Source organism: Pelophylax lessonae (assembly GCF_965119305.1).
Source record: "Pelophylax lessonae genome assembly, chromosome: 1".
Taxonomy (NCBI): Eukaryota; Metazoa; Chordata; class Amphibia; order Anura; family Ranidae; genus Pelophylax; species Pelophylax lessonae.
The window spans coordinates 318,303,276-318,323,523 of NC_138768.1; the positions used below are offsets into that span (position 1 = coordinate 318,303,276).

General features: G+C 44.6%; 1 protein-coding gene across 1 annotated transcript in view; it reads right to left on the reverse strand.

Moving 5' to 3' along the window:
* The window catches only part of LOC309545401 (Fc receptor-like protein 5), a gene marked incomplete at its 3' end in the record, with an annotated part of 62,969 nt that overhangs the window by 14,764 nt on the left and 27,957 nt on the right, over positions 1 to 20,248 (reverse strand). Inside the window, exons 4-6 of the mRNA XM_082244583.1 lie at positions 10,493 to 10,762; positions 3,190 to 3,480; positions 1,080 to 1,361 (exon numbers count right to left, since the gene is read on the reverse strand). Of these exons, the coding sequence (XP_082100709.1) occupies positions 1,080 to 1,361; positions 3,190 to 3,480; positions 10,493 to 10,762 (843 nt within the window). The remainder of the gene's footprint in view (positions 1 to 1,079; positions 1,362 to 3,189; positions 3,481 to 10,492; positions 10,763 to 20,248) is intronic.

Below are 20,248 nucleotides of genomic sequence, written 5' to 3' on the forward strand. Positions count from 1 at the left end.
CTTTATACTAGTAATGGTGGTGATCAGCGACTTATAGTGGGATTGCAGTATTGCGGTGGACAATCTGACACTAACTTACAGTTTTGACACTTTGTGGGAACTAGTGACACCAATACAGTGAGCAGTACTAAAAATATACACTGTCACTGTACTAATTATATTGACTGGGGAGTGGTTAAACTTCTAGAAAGATCAAAGGGTTAAATGTGTGCTTAACCAGTGTTTTTGTGTTTACTATGTTCTGCTTTAACTTAGGGATCTGCTGGATTTTAGTCCCTGCTTTGCAGGGAAACAAAATCCAGCACATCCCCTTAGACAAGTCGGAGCTCTGCATTGTCTACATAGGCAGAGCTCTGTCCTGTCTTCCTTCTCATCGATCAGCGGGTCCCTGGTGTGCCTCCTGGGTTCTTCAGGGGTGCCTTGGCAAAATGCCTAAAAATTGCAAAAAATGTAAACAGGTTTTTACATTGCAGCATTACAATCCTGGGCACCATGCGGGTCAAGCCACTGGCATCCTGGCAACCAATGACATCACTGGTTGATAAGGAGAATGACAGGTGCTTGCATAGAATCTTTGTTTACTACTCCTCTTCCCTTCTCCATCAGAACTGGGGTCACATTAGCAAGTAGAAGAAGAGAAACTAAGGGAGAAAAGAAACGCTAAAATACTAGTCAGTACCAGTTTGCAATAGTGGAGGAATAAATCACTTCTAACATTAGATGGTCCATGCGTATGGATGTTGCTGCTATATGTAAAACTATTAGTTTTAGGTTTAGTGTTTAGAAGCAGGCATTGACATCTAACAAAAATTCTTGTAATCTGCCAAAAAAAAAGCCCATGTACTTTTTTGAGCTTCAGGCATTTTGCTTTAGGTGACAAAAGGCTCATATGTGAACAGGGGCCATTGAAATGAATGTAATTTTGTTTGTTGGGCGTTTTGGGACTTCAGAGATGAATGTTTTATGAGCTGAAAAACTCTCAGGTGTGAAAAGGGCCTAATAATTTTGTTGCGTTGTTAAGACATTTGGCTAGTATATTCAACATTTATAACTGTCTTTTAGCTAAAAACAAAACCTACCTTCTACTGACAAGAATTGCTCAAAACTCCTTTCAGATAGGATCTCTTCTCCCAATATTGTTACAAATGTCCGACAGGAGTAGCATCCATCAAAAACCAGTGTGTAATTGAAGGTAAAATGATTAACCTGATTACTTGATCCTATTTCTATTCCATTTCGATAAAAACGATATCCACTGATTTGGAAAAAGGAAGGATTCGGTACTTCACATACCAGTTCTAATTGCTGAGTGCGGTTTTGAAGGATGTAGGCATAACGCAACCTTGGTATTGGAGGCTGCTCTGTAAAACAGTTTATTGCATGATTTAGTGGCAGTTACACATAGAAAAACAAATAACCTTATATCCTTTATTAGAATGCAGGTTTTATGAGAGGAATTGGTTACATGTAAATTGAATAAATATGATTGAGATAAGCTGGGGGAAAAAATGCTTAGAAGGAAAAACACTAGAAAAGCTAGGAGTGAATGTTAAAATAATTGTAAATGATCACTTTGTAGAATAAGGCATTCCGTTTAAAAAGGAACGAAAGGCAAAACATTTTTATGTAGATATAAAAATACTTTATAAACACCTTTTTTCACTTTTTTATAAGTGACAACATTCCCTCTGTTCTCAGCTGCATAAGAGCTGGGGGAGGAGAAGCAGCAGCACACTGAACTTCCCAGTGAATGACTGTGCAGCAGGGAGGGGTGTGTCAGGACAAGCCTGAACATTGGAGGAGAGCAGGCTGAGTTTCCAGCTAAGCTAGATAACTGACCACAGAGTGTTCTCCTGCTTAGTGTGGTCAGTTTTCAATAGGAAAGTGGGGGGACTGGCAGGAACACCAGTGAGTTCACATAAAGGAAGCAATACAAAGAGAACAGGATACTTTCTCCTACAAATACATGGTATAGCAGGCACATATCAGCAATATGAAGTTTTGGGGTAACAAATGCTTTAATGATTCGTTTAAAGCTAATGGTAATGTTAAATAAAAGCATGTTAAATTCTGCAATGGAACCAGTGCACATAACACTTGCCTTGTTAACATCTGTGCAGTGGATGCCGCAGATAATTTAAAGGGTAACTCTACTTTGATGGGGAAAAAAATAGCAAATAAAGAAAAAAATAATGTAGCGTATACAATTGTGACAGGTAATTGAATGTTATTGAAAATAACCTTTCCTTTTCAATCTGCAGCTTTTCTGAAAATACAATGCAATATGGCTACCTGGAGTTGTTCTGTACACAGAATGTGTACTGACCACACCCCACAAACATAACTTCCTTGTTGTGTGATTGGCTCACTGATTTTCCCAGAAGTTTGCTTAAGATAAAAGTCACATTTCAGGCATCCCTGGAACAAAAATGTAATTTTAGTGAGATACTCCCAATAGGAACACGTCTAAAGGGATGCAGGCCCAGCAGAGTTCCTCACTAGTGCTCAGCAGCTGCACAGCTGATTAATAATTATGAAACCACTCCCATTAGACACACTCAGCACAGAGGAACAAACAGGGAGTTCTTCAGAATAACAAAAGGTAGAAATCAGTAACAAAGTTTATAATCCTTGTAACGTATAGAGATCACCCAGAGGGGAATGTTTTTTTTCTCAACAAAAGTGGAGTTACGCTTCAAATATTGCATGGTTCTCCAATCTGGATCCTGCATAAAACCTTTCAAAAAATGAACACCCTATTCCACGACTTGATATAGAGGACAAAAAAACACACCAAAGGATATCACTTTGGATACCAACCAAATACCCATACATATCCATATCCAAAATATTTTGATGGTCTATCAGTCCCCAATCCCAACTTATATTTCCTCACTTTCAAACTCCAGCATATTGTGGGCTGGGACCTGGAAGACATGCAGTTGTTAGCTTATATCATTCTTGATTACCTATTTGGAGGTCTTATCCCCTTACACCCCCTGGATTCACCTTATATACCAAAATCCACTCCCAGTGCCCTACTGTACAACTTATAGGAAATGTCTGGGAAACGTCCTTCATAATGGAAGCTCCACAAAACTCACTCCCATATGGACAAATTATTCACTACCAGAACTAACTTATTTTTTTCTTGTTGGCCTTGTGGTAATTTTATTATCACAATCTTACCTATTACAATCAAAACTTCTTCTTTGGCGAGGCGAGATTGGATGATTCTTCCTGAAATATCAACTGTATATCCACAGGAGTAATTTCCAGTGTTCCTTATCTGTAGTTCAGTATATGTCAGAACTCCAAAGTGATCAGCTTCATATCTTTCTCTAGTGTTTTGATAAAGTGTGATTCCAGTTACGGCTGAAGACTGTCCATTGGGTAGATAACATTGGATGATTGCAGATTGATTTACTATAAAGACATGTCTCTGGGGTGTCACAGAGAGTGCTGGTGCAGGAGGTTGCTCTGGAAAAGAAACCATTACATTGAACAGAACCAGTCAGTTCATTTCAGCGAATTGTTTTTTGCTTCAGTTTGTGATTTACATAGACTTCTGGATGTTATACAGTATATGCCTTAACCTCCCTGGCGGTCTGATTATGTCAGAATTTTTGGGCTAAAAGCGGTACATTATTTTGCATGGAAATATGTTGTTTTATATTTGAGGCCTGTAATTCTTAGGAATAACAACTTAAATCTGTCCAAACAAGAGTCTAGTAGACATCCCGGGTATGGTAAAGTTTGAAACACGAAATCATAAATTATAATAACCTCCCTAGCGGTATTCCTGCGTGTGGCTCAGGGTTAATATAGAGTACCAAAAGCGGTAACCCCGAGCCACACTCAGGATTACCCCACAATAAAGCTCACCTTCCCCTGCAATCCCTCACCGTCCTCCCCCGCCATCCTCCAGCGATCCTCCCGCTGTGTGCTCGGCCAATGCCGGCACCTGTCTTCCGGTTCCCTTCCCTGCGAGCGTCGCGACGCAGGGGGGTGGAATCAGCAGCAATTTCAAAAATGTATATAAACCAAATGACATGATACAAAGTTGTGATCCTAACTGATTACACTGTATGATGCCATTTCACCACAGGATTTCACCTGGTGACTTTTCCAGTGCCCTGCCTGTGCTTTTCCAGTTCTTTGTGCCTGGAAAATTGAGAACGACCATGGCCTCCAAAAAGCGTTCTAAGTGCTTTTAGACTAACTGATTTTCCCTCATAATGAAATATCTCCACTTTGAAAAAAAATGAATAATTGGATGAAACTAATCCTGCACCAAACTAAAAATAATTTGGGAAGTATATCAAATGATTCTTCAGAATTTCCAATGGAGCTATGTGTCAGAAAGAGACATCAGAATCGTCACTTTCCATACCTGATGACGAATATTCCCACGAATCGCTATCGCTCAGTTCTTCAACTAACTTCGCTGTCGCTATTTTCCAGTTTGTCTAAAAGAGCTTTTTCTCCCTACCCTCATCGAACCATTATGGCCAAATATGACCTTCCTTGCTCAGATTATTTATACCTTGCTCAATGTTATCACTTTATTACAACCACGGCCCATAACCCTGAGACCAGGTTTCGGACATTCCTTATTGACGGCCTGCTGGAGTCGGGGAATTTCAACATCTCAAGCATCTACAAACCTCTCTTGGCTGTCTGCCCTCCAGCACAGTTCACGTCTACCACCTATAAATGACTGAAAGACTTCCCGGGTGACAGTGTCCTACCTAACATAATCCAAGGTTTGCGCACCACTCTTAGCCTCACTCTGAATGTGATCTGGAAAGAGACTCAGCTAAAAAATTTTCACTGGGCTCATATCCCGTTTTTCTCCGACAAAACTAATCCTACCACTAGCAAGTGTCCTCTTTGCACTGCTGAGAGACCCTCTCTACGTCATAAGTTTTGGTCCTGCCCCTCTATCTCCTTGTTCTGGGATCAACTTTTGTCTTTCATCGCTGATATCACACACTCCAATATACCTAAAGACCCTTTGCTTCTTATTTTTGGTTACTGGGATAAACGATTGCAAAAATGGTCAGGCACTCACTCCACCTCGCCTCGCCTGTGCATCCTTACCTGTTTATTAGTGGCGAGGAGAGTAATCCTGGCTCAATGGATCTCTACGACTCCCCCCTCAGTATCCCGAGTACAAACAGAGCTTACCACTCTTCTAACCATTGACCGCATCTAAACGGACTTTAATTCACTTTCTTCCCGAGCATTTTTCTACCTTAAATGGTCAAGTTTTCTCTCCTCAATCTCGAAGGACTCGGACTTGTCTACTGACGCTACCACATTCCTATTCCAGGACCCGCCTAAGGACATCACTTTGAGGACCCCCACTCACTAAGAGGTCATCGAGTTCTGACCTCACTGTCCCTCATCCCCCCCTCTGGTCCCTCCCCCATTGTGTTTTCCCTTACATGCTAAAATGACATGCCTGTAATCAGGGCCGGCGCTACCTATAGGCGAGGTAGGCGCCTGCCCAGAGCGCCCATCAGGCAGGGGCAGCTAATTGGCTGCCCGTCTGCCCGTTCTTATATACACACTGGACATGACACCATCTCCTCTGTGCTCTGATTGCCGCTCTCTGAGCTGGCTCGGTTGTCTGAGCTCAGCAATGGGCGGCGACTCGGCGAGCGTCCTGTGATCATTATGGTTTATGGTCATATGGTAGGGGTCATGTGCAGGCAGTGGGGCTAGCCTATTGGTGATCGCAGAGTCCCGCCTCTCTGCCTGGTGGGCACTGTGTCTCCTCTGCTCCCGACCCGATCTCCCTCCTTGTGACAGTCTGTGACAGCAGATGGGAGACACACAGAGCAGGCTGCTGTTCGGTACAAGAAAAAGTTCAGAAGGCTGCAGAGTTGCTGCCTGAAGAAATTGTCTACTGGAAGAAGAAGAACTGGAGTCTGGACTAAGTGTTAGAACTTCAGATGCACTTGTAAAGTAAGGAGCTCCAGTGATATCCAACACTTCACTTAATGTAGAGGTCTGTTCCATTCACCCAGGAATGGATGTTAGGATGTTTTTTTTTTTTTTTTTTTTTTCAGTGCTTACCTTTTCTGAAGTCTTAAAGCATTAGTAAACCACACATTGCATACTAGCACATTATGATATACTTACCTTCGAACAAAGCTCTTCTGCCAGTGTTCTTTTCAGGTTCACATGCTGCAGCCACTTGATTGGCTGCTCAGTAATGATGTCACGCCTGCACATGACTGACTCACCACCGTACACTGCTCACTGACTGGCTGTCCTCACCGCAGACTGCTCATCGACTGGCTGACTGTTCTTACCGTTCACTGACTGACTGCGATGCTCGCAGCGAAGGGAACTGGAAGACAGGTGCTGGCAACGGTCGAGCACACAGTGGGAGGATGGCTGGAGGACGGCGGGGGAGGACGGCAGGGGGCGGGGAGCTTTATTCTGGGGTAATCCTGAGTGTGGCTTAGGGTTACCGCTTTTGGTACTCTATATTAACCCCGAGCCACACTCGGGAATATCGCTGGGGAGGTTAAACGTATTTACAAGTATATGTCTTAAACATGTATACATACAAGAAAGCATCTATACCAAAAAAAGACAAGATCTGTGAAACATCTAAAGAGGCCTTGATATGGCAAGTAGGAGGGGGGGGGGGGGGGAGCTGTCTCTTATTTTATCATCTTTTACACATTTAGGGGTAAATACATAAAATGTCCACTGTGCAGATGTCACAAGTGTAACGCTACCCCCTTAAGGGCTGCTGGATTTTAGGGTCCCCTTTGTAAGCACAGTCAGGCAACAGAAGTTTTGGATTAAGTTGAGGACCTAACACGGTCTCTGCTAGCCAAAAAACACACAGCTGTCCTACCGTAAGATGTGCTGATCAGCTTGGCTGGTAAAGAAAGGATTTCAAACACTGAATGCAGGTGATTTTAGTTTGTAGAAAAATTCCAAGGCACCTGGCTGTTCTTTAGAATCCTCAAGCAAGAGGTGTAGGGTAGCTGTGCTTGCGCTAAGCTGTCCCTTTGTAGATGGCTAGCTGGGTATTTCACCTGGCTGCTTCTCCTCTATAGGCTCTAGAGTGTGGTGATTTAAGGTACTCGGTCCCTTTGAAAGATCCTGAAGCTCATGTGGTGACTCCTGAACAGGCCTCCTTCTGGACAGGTCCCAATTGCTCCCAGGGTGACCCAGCTAAGCCTAGCTGAGGCTGAGAGGGTGTGAGGCTTCCTCTGCTGCTCTCTCTCTTCTTCTCTGATTCCTTTCTTCTGGGTCATTCTGCGTGGAGGCAGAACCCCCCCAGCACAGGGGTCCCCTCCCAGGTCACTGGACCCTCAAATCTGTTCCCACATGGACAGGCTCTAGAATACTTATGGTCTATCTCTCCACCTTCTGGGCGGTCCTTACCCAGGGATTGGAGGAGACTCCATAATTATTCAGGCCTCATCCCTGTCCCTTCTAAGTTCTAGAACTCTCCAGGAGCTTCTAGAATGCAGGAGTAGGTTACAGGGACTCAGCCGTTGTAGCTCTGACAACCTAACTCTTAACAAATTAACCATGGCTCCCCTGGCTACAGCAGGAGCCTCAACTAAATTTACCTACTGTACACAGAGGGTTCATAGCATAATAAGTCTCCAAAATGCAGTATCTTCCTATGATATCGCAATAAAAAATACTGCACTATGGTCACTCGATAGAACTAAATATTCTAGGAGATAATTGTAATACAAACAATACGGCAGACTTTTATGATTCCCATATGAATGCTTAAAACATCCGCACAGCACATGTTTATTAGCCCCCTTAAGGTATATCTAAAGCTAACATTTTTTCTTTAAAGGATAAGTTCACCTTCTCAGCGTATTTAAGGTGTAAAATGTAACATGTTAAGTATCCAACACCTTTCCCTCTAAACCAACCACTCCTTGTGACAGCGGGTAGGGTAACTTCTCCCTGCACCCGCTGTCACAATTTCAAAACAGCGTGGGTGGCTTTGCAGGGCTCCACCCGCATGGCCAAGTCATTCATTCACAAAGTTCTGTGAATAAATGCCTACAAGTACCCTCAGCCATAGCAGTTGACTGTAGTTCTCAATGAACTATAAGGGTGCTGGTGAGCGCTCTTGTAGTTCACTGAGCTTCCTGGACTTAAATGCAATGCAATGCTTTACAGGCTCCCAAGAAAAAAAAAAATATTTACATAAAAAAATGTGTATTAATTATTTTTTGACAGAGTAGAGGGGGTTAAAAACCCTGCCAGGACTCTTTATTTTTTTTTAGTTATACAGTATGTGTCATTTGGCCATAAATTGACAAGAAAGTATCTATAGCAACACTGAACAGTTCATGGGAAAGAAAACCTTGATTTGTGGAAGGTTTAAACAGATTTTATTATAGCAAGGGAGGGGTGAGGGAGAGAAGGGGTGAAGGGGGTAGTCAGTAACTTATTTTATCATTTTTACACATTTAGGGATCTATGTATAAAACGTCTGCTACGCAGAAGTCAAAGGCTTTCGTATGGGCACCCCATATGTTTGCCGTATTGTTTGAATTTGATTATGTCCTACGGTTTTCAGCTCCAACTATTGGCAAAAACACAGTATCTTTCTGAAATACCTACCATATATACTCGAGTATAAGCTGACTTTTTCAGCACTTTTTTATGCTGAAAAAGCCCCCCTTGGCTTATACACGAGTGAGGGTCCCACTTACCTGTTCTCCGGTGCAGTGTGCATGCGCCACCACCACTCGGGAAAGCCCGTACACGGTGGCTATTCCCGGGCAGATGGCGCATGTGCGGTGATGTGTTGGCGCCGGCCGGCGCCATTTTTAAATGTAAGGCGTCTCACCGAAAAGTAAGTGAGATTCCTCCGCAGCCCCTGTATCTCCTCAGGAGATGGTAATCAGTAACTCAAGTCAGGGTCCCACTTACCTGTTCTCCGGTGCAGTGTGAATGCGCCGTCACCGCTCTGGAAAGCCCGTACATGTTCGGCTATTCCCGGGCAAACGGCGCATGCGCAGTGACGTGTTGGCGCCAGGCGGCGCCATTTTTAAATGTAAGGCACTTCAGTGAAAGGTAAGTGCATCTCCTCAGGAGATGGTAATCAGGTAATCAGTAACTTATTTTATAATTTTTACACATTTAGGGATCTATGTATAAAACGTCTGCTATGCAGAAGTCAAAAGCTTTCATATGGGCACCCCATATGTTTGCCATATTGTTTAAATTTGATCATGTCCTATGGTTTTCAGCTCCAACTAACTGCTATATATTATACTCGAGTATAAGCCAACGTTTTCAGCACGTTTTTTTATGCTGAAAAAGCCCTCCTTGGCTTATACTCGAGTGAGGGTCTCACTTACCTGTTTACCGGTGCAGTGCGCATGCGCTGCCGCCGCTTGGGAAAGTCCGTACACGTTTGGCTATTCCTGGGCAGACGGCGCATGCGCAGTGACGTGTTGGCGCCGGCGCCATTTTTAAATGTAAGGCGCCTCACCGAAAGGTAAGTGAGACTGCTCCGCAGCCCCTGCATCTCCGCAGGTGATGCAGGTGCTGCGGGCATGGTACAGGAGATTCTCCAATACCATGCCCACAGCACTGCATCTCCTGTACTATGTCCACAGCCCTGCATCTCCTGTACCATCTCCTGTACCATGCCTGTACCATCTCCTGTACCATGCCTGTACTACAGTATCTCCTGTACCATGCCTGCAGACTTGCATCTCCTGTACCATGCCCACAGCCTTGCATCTCCTGTACCATGTCCGCAGCCCTGCGTCTCCTGTACCATGCCCACAGCCCTGCATCTCCGTTACCATGTCCGCAGCCCCTGCACCATGCCCGCAGCCCCTGTTTTGGGTCTTGTGGTGGTCCAGTTGGGTCCAGTAGCTGCTGCATTTCCCACCTTAGCCTTATACTCGAGTCAATATGTTTTCCCAGTTTTTGTGGTAAAATTAGGTGCCTCGGCTTATATTTGGGTCGGCTTATACTCGAGTATATACGGTAAATAAAAAAATGCATTTTGGCCACTAGATGGTGCTGAAGATTATAGGAGATAATTTGTTTACTAAAGCAAAACAAATCCAAAAACATGGTGGCTTCTAACCCCCAACCACTATGTTCAAATATGAAAAAAGTAGTAGCCTTAGCTTCACCTGAAGTTTTGTTTAAGATTCAACACTAGATTAAAATGTATTCAATTTTCACACACTTATACAAAGTATTGGTGACTGTGCAGCCACAGTATGTGTGGTGATAGTATGCAAAAAAGGGGCCTTAGTGATTCCAAAATTTAAATCCTTTTCTGACCAAAGGGCATCTGATGCCATCCATTACTGTAAAGGGGTAACCAATAAAATTCTGGATGGGATGAAGCAAGGGTAAGCAGAGTTCCCAACTAAGGCTGCCAGGGAGCCTGCATGGCATAGCATAAGTACAAATAATTACAATAAAGTGCAAAACACTAACAGACTTTTCTACTTACCCAATACTCTAAGATTTAAAGAGTTGCTCTCTGAAGATTTACTTCCACTTTCCATGTAATATGTGCAGAAATACATTCCAGAATCACTTGTTTTAAGATAAAAGGTCAGTATATTACTTGAAGTATTGGAGGTTAATGCTGAGTCTTTGTAAAAAATGTATCCAGTAACAGTGGATGGATTGTTAGCCACACATCTCAATGTGGTACGTTCTCCCGCTATGTATACCGCCTGCTCTGGCTCAATTTGAATAACTGGACTGGTGAGTGCTTCTAGAAAGTAACAATTATAGTAAAAAAAAAACATTAAGACCCATGTCAGCAGGCTTGTGTTGATAGCAATACTTTCAGATGCTTCTGGGATCATTCAGAATTTAAAGTGATAATAAACCCTTACATAAGCACACTAAAGTAACTAGGCTCGGGTGATTTACAAATCCTCCTACATAAATTATATGCAGCCCTCTCTTTTCCAGAGTCTTCCAAAGTACAGAAATCAGATGGTATTTATCAGCTTCCAGAAATTAGGGGCGGGGATCTGATGTCACACACTGCACAGCACAGAGCAGAGAAGAGAGCTGAGTGTAATCTGACACCGGTGTGGAAGTGGAGGGCATGGGCACCCCCCCCCCCCTTATACGCTACACAGCCACACTGAGAAACATGCTCATCTGAGCCTGTCAGTCATCTCCTGTGTGCAGAGAAGGAGGGAAGGGTGGACTGTAACCTTAGATTGCCTGGCGTCAAAGAAAACTGTCAGAAGTGACTCATGAAGATTGCAGGGAAAGGAGAAAGCAGTCAGAATCCACACAAGGTACAATGGGTTGAGGCAAGTACACACTATATGAGAATATGATTTTCTTAATTTTTCCTTTCAAAGGTTTACACCCAAAAGGGGAGGCTCCGCTTGTTTGCTTTTTCCGGGCCTTCCGCTGCCACATTTGGCACCTTTTGGGGGAGCGGGTACCTGGTTTTGACACTACCAGGTAAGATCGCCGCCACCTTTATGCGGCGATCTACGCATTTTCCAGCTCCTCCTCCACCCCGTGCTGCCTTCTGGGAGACACACAGGTCCCAGAAGACAGCGGGGCAGTTCAGAAAGCACAGTGCGACTTGCGTATGCATAGTAGGAAACAGGCTTTGAAGCCGCAAGGCTTCACTTCCTCTATCCCTTAGTGAAGATGCCTGTGCCCAGAACCGATGGACGGATCAGCTTCGGGTGCCGACATTGCGGGCTCCCTGGACAGGTAAGTCTCCTTATATTAAAAGTCAGTAGCTACAGTATTTGTAGCTGCTGACTTTCAATTTTTTTCCCCCATACTGCAACTCCTCTTTATTCTACCATTGACCTCCTTCTAACTTGCATTTGTCCTGCTTCAGGAAGGTTGCAAATGCAAAACCCTCTTGAAACAATAAAGCTCAACAAGTGCCCTAAAAGTGTCTCGCAAAGAATGCATGGTATCATATACAAACAGTAAATATTACATATTAGAATGCATTGGACACATTAGGGGGAATTAACAAAGAGTGGTACAAGCACAGTGCTTACACTACTTTTCTAAATATTAAAATGGAACTGATGCTGCTCCTAACAAAGCCCCTTTGTTAACATGGAGTGATTAGTTCTCTGTTTTGCCATGAGAGTTGGAGCTCCATGCTCCTCTCTTTCTGCCTCCCTACCCCCTGGTAAGTTCAGGGAGGGAGGAAGGAGGAGGATTGTAAATCCTGCTCATGAAGTGTAATCAATGCAGGGGGCAGAGAAAGGCATATGAGCTGTCTGCTAACATCCCCTAGGTCGGACAAAGTCAGAAATGTTGGGAATCTGCAGCAGTTTTCTATTTGCAAAATTGCCCCCTTCCTTCTGTTAATTAGGGGCAGACCTGCGCTAGTTCCTACTTCACTCTGAAATAGAAACTGGCACAGGTGGCACAGATAGACCTTACTGTAAAAGAAAAGTATAGACTTTTCTTTAATTCTAGAATCCTATGGCTCCCGCTGCTGTATCTGAGCCAATCGAGAGCGAGAGACCTGGGAGAGCATCAGGCCTCATGCACATCGCTGGATTGAGATCAGGCTCAGGTATTTGGGGGGGGGGGGGGAGGGGGGGGAGCCACATGAAGAAGGTTTTTCTTTTCCTTACTGCATAGAAATGCAGTATGGTAAAATACTCGCCTTTACACACACTTTAACCCTTTTTGTAGTGGAGTTACTTCATACCCCTTTGTGTTTTACATGTAAGTTGCTACTGTTGTTATTGTAATAAATACTTTTATCACACTCAAGAGGCGCTTTCCCTTCCTTTACTTTGAATAACTTCAGACCAGGCTTGAAATAGTTATTATAACTTTACTGAACAAGTTTCAGCATAACAATTCAATATGAACAGTGTCCTTGTCCCTAAACTTTCTACGGTAGTGTGGCTGCCCAGGCATACCTCCATGGCTTGGATGTCTCAGAGAGTCCTAGTGCCTTCAGCGGACTGCAAGGCATAGCAGTCCCAGTACATCCAACTGCAAGCGGGGGCAGAATCAACCAAATCAGCTACCCAAAAAGCTCTTGAACCTCAGCCTTCCCCTTTTTATAGCACAGGTGGGCTGGCTAGGACCAAAAAGCCCGGAAACTGAGCTTACAACACTTAACCCTTTCCTCCAGCCTTGGCCAGTCCCTAACTCACCAGAACCAACACATTTCAACCTGTCTACATGGTGACCACTTAAAGTTTAGAATTTTCTTTCTTCAGTCTGATGGTAATAGCGGTGATGATAGCAGTCATCAGGACAAATAGAGAGGGTGAATCTTCCTAACAGAGACACAAAAAAAATTTAAGGTTTTCTAATCTCTTACCACTCTATCTAAAACTAAAAAAGTTACGCTTAAGGCCTCATGCACACTGGATGTTATCAAAACGCCAGTAGAAAGCTGTAGTTGTAAAATTAGTTTTTCAGCTTTTTTGCAGCATCGTTTTTTAGCGTTCTTCAGCAGTGGCGCTTTTTAGCTTTTTTTAGCAAAACTATACTCCCACAAATGCTTAAGGCTCAACAACGCTGATAAATGCCGAATAGCCACATTTCTCAGCGTTTTTCAGCTTTTATCAGAGTTAGAGCGTTTTTACAGCTACAAAATTCCTCTCAAAACCCACTAGTTCTGGGGGGGGTTTTTCCAGCCAGAAAACGCCCCTGCCAAAAACTGCTGATTACAGTCTATGTGTGCATGGACACATAGGATAACATGCTGGGGAGTTGACTGGCTGCAGAAAAAAATGCCTGACGCCAAAAACAGCAGCTGTAAAAACGTCCAGTGTGCATGAGACCTTAAAGATAAAATAACACAATGAGCTTTTGCTGCTCCACTGCAATATTAAGGTTCAATTCAGAGAATTCCTCTGTAGTAATTTTTTCTGCCTATAGATGTCCTCAGTCTATTGGCCAGCATCATTCAAACCACTTCCTCTTAGCCCAGTGTGATAGCAAGAGTCCCTGCCATTATATACATTGACACAGGACTCTCAAAGAGTCAGTTTTAGAAGTGCCAGCAGCTATATTGTGACCAGAGAAAACTTTGTCTTGGGTTTTTTCTGGATTTGGGAAGTCTGCAAGTCTCAAGGAGAGTGAGCAAACACAGGGGGGCTGGAGAACCATATTTGAAGGCCAGGAGTGGGCCCCGCAGCAAGGCCCCTGCGTGGGAAACTTTGTAAACACTTTACTTTTTGTTTAATAAAAGTGGGCTATAAAAGTGGGCTACCAGGCCCTTAAAAATAGTTTGGACTAGCATGGACACATCTGCCAGGTAAGCTAAACCTCACCCATATCACTAATGATGGAGGATGCGGGCAAGCACACAGTGAAATCTGGGTCTCTGCTCCACAGTGAGTCTGTGCTCAGAAACTATTTGTACCTGTGTGTGAAAGAGCAGCTGGGGGCAAAATGCATTTTTTAGGTGGTGTACCTGAGAAGAAACCAGCTGTTGTGCATGGCTGAGAGGATGCCTCTGTGGGAAATGGCCAGTCCATAGGAGCTCCTAGTATCTGAAACTGCTGTAAATTTGTGCAGGTGGTGGTGCCTGGCAGCAGTAGCCATGCCTAAATATGGAAGTGACAGTGGTTGTTCCCAGCAAAAAGAATTCAAGGGTGCCCTAGTATGGGAAGAGGATGTTGCCGCTAGAGTTTGAAGTTGCTATGGACTGGTGCATTTGGCACATGGAAGCATTAACCCAAGCTGACATGGAAGTGTGTGCTATCGCTCCAAGCAACGGTAATTTGGATGTGCTACAATCTGAGAAAAGGCCAGTCCTAAGGGTCAGGTGGTGTATTAGACATTGGAGGAATGGTTAAACCAGGCTACAACACAAGAGGCTGAGATTATGGCCTCCAACTACATGCATCCCATAAGGCCTTCTGAGGAGATTGAGGATTTCCTGGTCAGCACATGGGGAAATCAGTCTGTAAAGATGCCACTATTGGGTTGTCTCTGGATTTGGGGGAGCTGGAGAACCATATCTGGAGGCCAGGAGTGGGCCCGTGCAGCAAGGTACTGAGTGAGCCTTAAAGCGGAGTTCCACCCATTTTTAATAGGTTGGAATACATAGATCTTTGTAATCCCCTTTAAAATGGCTTTTACCAATGGAAACTTTTTTTTTTTTTTTTTGCTAGTAAATACCTTAATTTCGGATTTATTCCTCCTCTCCTCACTTCCTGGTCCGATCGGCGATGACGTCATTCGGCGATCCGCAGTGTCTGCTGGGATGTATTCTATTCCAGAAATCTCAGTAGCTGTATCTGTACTGAGCCGTGCCTGCCCCGCCTCCGCCCCGCCTCCTCTCATTCAGTTGCATTGTATGAATGTATTAAGGCCGTTCTCTGCCCCGCCTCCACCCCGCCTCCTCTCATTGAGTTGTATTGAGAGGAGGCGGGGCGGAGGCTGGGCAGAGAACAGCCTTAATACATTCATACAATGCAATTCATTGAGAGGAGGCGGGGCGGAGGCGGGGCAGGCACGGCTCAGTACAGATACAGCTACTGAGATTTCTGGAATAGAATACATCCCAGCAGACACTGCGGATCGCCGAATGACGTCATCGCCGATCGGACCAGGAAGTGAGGAGAGGAGGAATAAATCCGAAATTAAGGTATTTACTAGCAAAAAAAAAAAAAAAAGTTTCCATTGGTAAAAGCCATTTTAAAGGGGATTACAAAGATCTAAAGTTCCAAAAATGGGTGGAACTCCACTTTAAGAGCAGTGGAATCACATTTTCTGTTGTTGTTTTGTGAAGCTGCAGCCCCTGCATGGGAAATAACTTAATTTCTGTTTAGTGAAAGTGGGCTACCAGGCCCTTAAAAATTGTTTGGATGGGCATGGACTCACTTACAAAATGCATCTGCCACAGGAGCTAAACATTCCCCATATCACACCAGGTATTGCTGGACCCACCACACCATGTGACTGGACAGTAAAAAGAGAAGCAGCACAGTGATTAAATCATCTCTCTATCACTCTTCCTTTTACCATGCTTCTTGTCAGCACCTGGGCAGAGCCTCTCGCACTCCAGCTCTGCAGGTACTTACATTGCTTGCAATTAAAAATACATTAATGATGCATTAAGGTGGAACTTCACTCTCTCAATATACATTGATTATTTTTAATCCTCATGCTGCAAGCATTTGAGTCCATTTACACTTGTGCGGCATAAAAATCGTGCAGTTTCCATTGCGACTTTGTGACTCGTCACAGTGGCATCACTAAGTGACAATGCCCCTTTCTTATTTAAGAGCTGTCACATGGCTGAGCAGGCAGATGGCAGAAGCCTTCTTCAGGGTCGGAGATTTTTTTTTCTGTCTTTTTTTGGGTCGGCTGTGGCGATGGGCGTCATGATTGATGATGAATCTACATCTGGAGACTTTTTTTTATATTTTTATTTTTTAAATAAAGGACTTGTCAAAAACTGCCTACTGTCATTTTTACCACTACACCTTTTTTTTTTTTGGTGAATGAGATTCCGAGAAGCACCCCGCCACCCCAGCAGACCCCTACAACCACCGCCCAGGGTTTTGGGGAAGAGGCCCTTGCCCCGATCAACAGGGAGACAAGGTGCTTTGGGGGGGCAGAGCCCTTCCCTGCTCCAAAGCACCCCCATTTGGCTTGGTGTGGTTCTGAAGGGTGTGGTGCCTGCAGGGCCCGGACAAGGGGTAGCCAGGAGGGGCGGTTGCCCTGGGCACAATGGTTTATTGCAGGGATGGGGGGGGGCCTTGATGCTAAACCTAAGGGAAGGGGGGTGCAGTTTGGCATCCTTGCCCTGGGCGCTGGATGACCCCGTCCCAGCACTGGGTGCCTGGTATGCATTGGGGGGGGGGACCCCAAGCCGTTTTTTTCATAGCTGGCATTTTTTTTTTTTACAAGTTGCACACAAGTTGCACCCAAAGCGCATTTATATTGTGCAGGTGCAACTTTCATGCGATTTTTGCGGGTTTACAGTCGCATGAAAGTCGGACCAAGGTAGTGCAGGAACTACTTTGAAGTCGCTGCGACTTGAAGTCACACAGATATTAACTGTTATCATAGGGAAACATGGGGTGTGACTTGTCATGCTACTTTGGGGTCCAAGGTCGCATGACGAGCCACACAAGTGTGAATAGAGCCTTAGTAAATAGATAGGGAAGTACTGTATATCATATTTAATTGTTTTAAACTTTTTTTTAACTTTTACTTTCTGGTTTCTTGCCTAGACAAATTATGTCATACATTTAAGGCGTCTTCAGGATGGGAGGAGGGCTTTTTTTAGGTAAGCAAACCCTCGTGTATTCATGCCTGAGTTAGGGGCAGAAGTGATTTCTCAACAAAATAAAGTAAGAAGACATGGATAGATGGGGGACTTTGCTTTGAATAATAAAAATGAATAAATTGTGTTTTTGGTTTGTGTTGCTCGGATACAGTGAAGACCCCCCAGTTGGTTTTGCACTGAGTAGCCCAGATCCTCATCTTCTCGGGTCCCACGCTGGCGCTCCTAGCACCTCCCTCCTGCCGGATGCCCCCACAGCAAGCAGCTTGCTCTTGCTGTGCTCTTGCTGTGAACCTACTGAGAAACTGCATACTCTTTGACTTCTTCCATCGTTATGAATTCTCTTTTGCAGACCTGATCTAGGTATTAGGAGATACAAATGCAGCATGACTAAGGCCTACCAGAGGTAGTGCATAGCCAATAACCATAACCGCTTCAGCCCCCCTTGAACCCCATTAGCCACTTACCACTAAAATGATAAGACCGACACACTTTTGGAGTGAAAATTGGCCATAGCGGCCATTTATTAACAATAAACAACAACGATAATGACCAGCGTTTCTGATCCTTGGAGGCACTTACGAACCAAGAACAAATTTGAATCAGCGGAACCACTTAAAAGGTCCATAGCCGCAGAACATCGGCTGGAGGACAATACCAAATTTCCGTTGACACCTCAGTTTTCACCAATTCTCGTTAAACCACCATTAACTGGGATTACACAGAGGTTGCCATACCATATACGGGTCATTACTCTGATGTTGCACAGTAAAATTTGGAGGCCTCCAAGAACCCCAAACATCACAGTTTACGAGTGTAACACCTCACACCTGTGACCCCCTCCATAACCCGAAATGCTCTCTGTATCCCATCCTGTATTCTAGAAACTACATATCATTGCCAACGGCATTCAAATTAACTTTTGTTACTACGCAGATACCGCCATGTATCCACCTCAAGCTCCCGATGCCTAATAACGAAGAAGAAGAAGAAGCAGAGACCTGATTGATGATCTGAACTACACCCAAATTATCACTAGAACCAGATTTCCACAGCGACAATAACTGGGAAAAGTTCCAGGAGGACCAAGTTCTTCAGAAACCAAGCCTCGCGCCAAGAATTAGGCCAGCGCTGGCCCCTAAAGAATGCCCCAAAGCCCGCTGCACCCGCTACATCTGTGTAAAAATCAAAATCAAAATTACTGAACGGCTGTCTATCCAGAGGGAACAGCCATTAAAGGAGTCAAGAAAAACATGCCAAACCTGAAGGCCTTCCCTGTGAGCACGACTGAGCCGAACAAAATTCCTGGGCGAACGTACTCCAGCAGTTGCAGCCGAAAGTGGTCTACAAAAATACCCTTCCCATCGGCAGGATGCGACAGGCAAAATTCAGCTTTCCCAATAAAGATTGAAGCTGTCACAATTGAATTTTTCGCTGACTCAACACCAAGCGATCTCCGCCTGAAGGGGGACCAGTTTTTTCGTCAGGTAAGCGACATGCCATCGCCTGTGAATCGATAACAATGCCCAAAAAACTGAGCACTGAAGTTGGGCCAAAATGTTTTAACAGGGGCCAGCGGAATCCCAATGTGTTAAACTGTTGCCAACAAGACGCCACACAAATTGGAGGATGGTTGACCCACGCACAGAAAATCCTCCAAAAAATGAATGACTGAATTAACCCCCGACACATCCCAAAGGACCCATTCGGGGAAGGAACTAAAGGTCTTGAAGAGTGCACAGGAAATAGAGCAACCTATCAGTAGGCAACGATCCACATAAAACACATCCATCCACCTACAACCCAAGAATTGAAAGCTTTGAACTGAACCGGCAGCAATCGAAAGACCGTCTCTAAGTCAGTCTTAGCCAGAAGGGAACCCCTGCCGTAATGAGGAACCCAAAAAATAGCTGCATCTAAGGAGGTGTAAGACACTGTGCAAGCTGCTGGGTCAATAGCCTCATTGACCGACCCACCCTTACGAAGGAAAGGTGGCGAATCAAGCGGAACTTGTTGGGCTCCTTCTTAGGAACTATTCCCAGAGGAGACACCACTAGGTTTTCCAGAGGAGGAGCTGAAAACGAGCCGCTCATGCGCCTCAAAGCTACTTCCTTGTCCAGAAGGGTGTAATAACGCCGAACGCAGGTTGTCCGCCATGGGCAGGATCAGGGCAAGCGAACAAGGTATACGAAAACCATCCGAAAATTCCGACTCCAACAACCGCGCAGCTGCGTTGTCCGTATACCTACTTAAAAAAGGATGCATCCTTTCCACTATCACTGGAGTCTTCCCTTTTTCTGCAGCATCGTCAGGACATCCCTTGCCCTGCTTGAAACAGTGTGAGAGGGAATGGGATCATTCACAGCCAGAGCATTCATGTTGGAGCATGTATGCAACCACTTCCAAACTTGCACGCTCCTTCGTTATGCCCCTTTTGTTTCATGGCCAGTTGTCCTAAGGCAGCATAGCTGCCGGCCCCACCTGGAAAAAACTACGTAGAGGCATGGGCAGACATCATCAGCTTCATACACAAACTGATGTCCTTGTGATCCCAGCGCAACGAAATGTCTAATGGCTTTGCATTGACTAAATAGTTTGTCTTAGCGAAGCCAAGCAGTACTCCCGTAGACACTATGTGCTTCACTAATAGCGTCCAGATAGCAGAACAACGCTGAACAATTCTCAGGGTGCTTCTCCCCAATCATTCTTTCCATAATGGCGAAAGCTTTTAAGCCAATTAGTAAACGTGCGCGGGATCAAACGATAACTCCATTTGTCTTTGTCCTCCCTTTTTGACTCCCTTGGTCTCGCTATCCAGGTTAAACTCCAAAGGCAGGAGAGTGAAAATGTCTACGTACTCACCCTTGAAGATCTTTTCACGCATCTCCGATTTGAGATGCGCCCCCAATGGACCCTCAAAGCAGACATACAGTATATTTCACATTTTGCTGAATCTGAAAGGCGGATGGAATCGGCGCCTTTGCCTAA